The following is a 2,500-nucleotide window of genomic DNA, read 5'->3' as shown; positions in this document are numbered from 1 at the left end:
AGCAACGGCGTGGTTCACGTAATTGAGAAGGTCCTCTTGCCTCCTAAGCTCACCATCGTCGAAGCCCTTGCAGGAGACGGACGATTTTCGACTCTGGTGACAGCCATCAGTCTCGCCGACCTGTTCGAAACACTCGACTCAGGTTCGAACCCTCGGGAGAAACTTCAAAGTGTTTTTACTGTTTGGGATTTGCTGTTGTTGTTGCGTGTGTGATGTTAATGAAGTAAAGAATTCATGTACGTGTGTCCATTTTTATTTATTTATTATTTTTTTTTTTTTTTACTGAAGAATCTTTGTGATTTTTATTTAGTTGGCATTAGAACAGAAGATGCATTAAGCATATTAATAATGGTGCCCCTTGGTCCCTTAACTTGGTACCCCATGTTATAAACGTTGTAGAACACAGAGCCTTAAGCTGATTGACGGATTTAGTAAAAAAAAAAAAAAAAAAAAAAAAAAAAAAAAAAAAAAAAAAATATCAAATATATAATGTGCTAGCTGACCATCTGAACATCTACAATTCCTGAAGATTTGAAGAGTACAGCTAACGATAATGGTACTCTGTGTATCCCTAAAACGTGTTTATATTCCTTAATGGTGTGTGTGTGTGTGTGTGTGTGTGTGTGTGTGTGTGTGTGTGTGTGTACACGTGCTCGTGTGCATGTATGTGCGTGCGTGTGTGTGTGTGTGTGTGTGCAGCCCTAAACGCTTCTCTTCCCTTAATTTTTTATCCTTTGCTCTCCCCAGATGGCCCCTTCACGGTCTTCGCTCCTACTGACGACGCCCTAGCCTCACTCCCCCAAGGAACGGTGGACAGCTTCCTGCAGGACATCCCAGCTATCCGGAAGGGCCTTCTCCGCCTCGTCCACCCATCGAGGTTGTACTCGAGAGCGCTCCTTGGAAAGACCTTCAGAAGTGTCAGTGGAGAGGAGGTACGTCTTGGTACTTGTATTGAGAGCTAGAATTCGTCATATGCTGTCAAATATTTTCGGAAAATTTCCCAGATGAAAACTTAATAGAAAATTGTAATCTCAGGTGGCTATGATATGGATGATTTCTTAAAAGTAAAATAAAGATTTAAGAATGACAAAATTACCTGCAGGTTATATTGAAATAACAACAGTATTAAAAAGTCATGATATAACAATTTGGAAGATGATTGTGTTAGTGTTCACATTTTATTAAAATTATAATCAGTTTACTAAGATGAAGCCCTGTAAATTGTCCTTCTCCACTAGATTCAATTTATTAACGGACACCTGAATTTCCCCCCCCCCCCCAAAAAAAAAAAAAATGAAAAAAATAAGAAAAATATATATATATACACATTGTGAAATAACACGAAAGAGATTTCCTTTAATACACACACACTAACACATTCCCTCAAATCAGCTGATTCCCATACCCCACGAGATACCCCGAATCAAAATACCACAACATTAGAAAAGCCAACTATTTCCAACACACAAATTCATTCACACTAACCACATTCTCTCCTCTCTAATCAGCTCTACGTGTTCCAAGACAACTACGGTCGACTGAGAATAAGGACCAGCGTTAACACAGCCACTATCATACACACTGATGCCACGCTACTAAATGGAGTGGTACACGCTATCGACTCCGTTATTTAGGGTGAAGGATATGATAGGTTCAGGGATAGTGGACGTTTTACTTAGTGCGGAAGGAAGGATTATTGGAGTTTACATTAAATTTTGCTTTGAAATGGAATTGTATATTTATTATATCCTGTTATTTTTGTAATCGTTTTTTTATACAAACATGCATACATATATATATATATATATATATATATATATATATATATATATATATATATATATATTTATATATATATGTGTGTGTATATGTAAATATATGTGTGTGTGTGTGTAGATATATCTATATAATTATATCTATATATATGTATATATATTCATACATATATAAATACATGTGTGTGTGTATGTGTACACACACACACACACACACACACACACACATATATACATATATATATATATATATATATATATATATATATATATATATATATATATATATATATATATATATATATATATATACGCACAAATATTAGGAACAGAGAGAGAAATAAAGAGATATCAAAAGAGTCAGAGACAAAGAGATTGAGAGAGAAAGAGACTGGGAAGTGTGAGAGAAAGTGAGGAGGGAGATAGAATCACAGAGAGAGAGAGCGACGCAGCCACGACGGCCTGGGTCCTGCAATGGCCGAGCAGGAGCAGGACAAAGGCAGGGAAAGGGGCGGGGCGACGGAGGGAGATTCTGGGAACAGGAAGGCAGGAGAATCAGCGGGTGCCCCACAATGGTCCGTACGCGCTCGTATGTGTGTGTGTGTGTGTGTGTGTGTGTGTGTATATATATATATATATATATATATATATATATATATATATATATATACGTATATATATGTATGTATATATATATATATATATATATATATATATATACGTAT

The 2,500-nt window shown here is 36.4% G+C and overlaps 1 protein-coding gene across 1 annotated transcript in view; it reads left to right on the top strand.

The window, feature by feature from the left end:
• The window catches only part of LOC125026977 (transforming growth factor-beta-induced protein ig-h3-like), a 17,544-nt gene that overhangs the window by 6,935 nt on the left and 8,109 nt on the right, over positions 1–2,500 (top strand). Inside the window, exons 9-12 of the mRNA XM_047615583.1 lie at positions 1–142; positions 530–538; positions 748–932; positions 1,509–1,607. The exon at positions 1–142 is cut by the window's left edge and continues 48 nt beyond it. Coding sequence (XP_047471539.1) covers positions 1–142; positions 530–538; positions 748–932; positions 1,509–1,607 — 435 coding nt within the window. The remainder of the gene's footprint in view (positions 143–529; positions 539–747; positions 933–1,508; positions 1,608–2,500) is intronic.

Source organism: Penaeus chinensis, chromosome 7 (assembly GCF_019202785.1).
Source record: "Penaeus chinensis breed Huanghai No. 1 chromosome 7, ASM1920278v2, whole genome shotgun sequence".
NCBI classification, from domain to species: Eukaryota; Metazoa; Arthropoda; class Malacostraca; order Decapoda; family Penaeidae; genus Penaeus; species Penaeus chinensis.
Note: the sequence above shows the minus strand (reverse complement) of the source record. Positions and strands in the feature narration are given on the sequence as shown.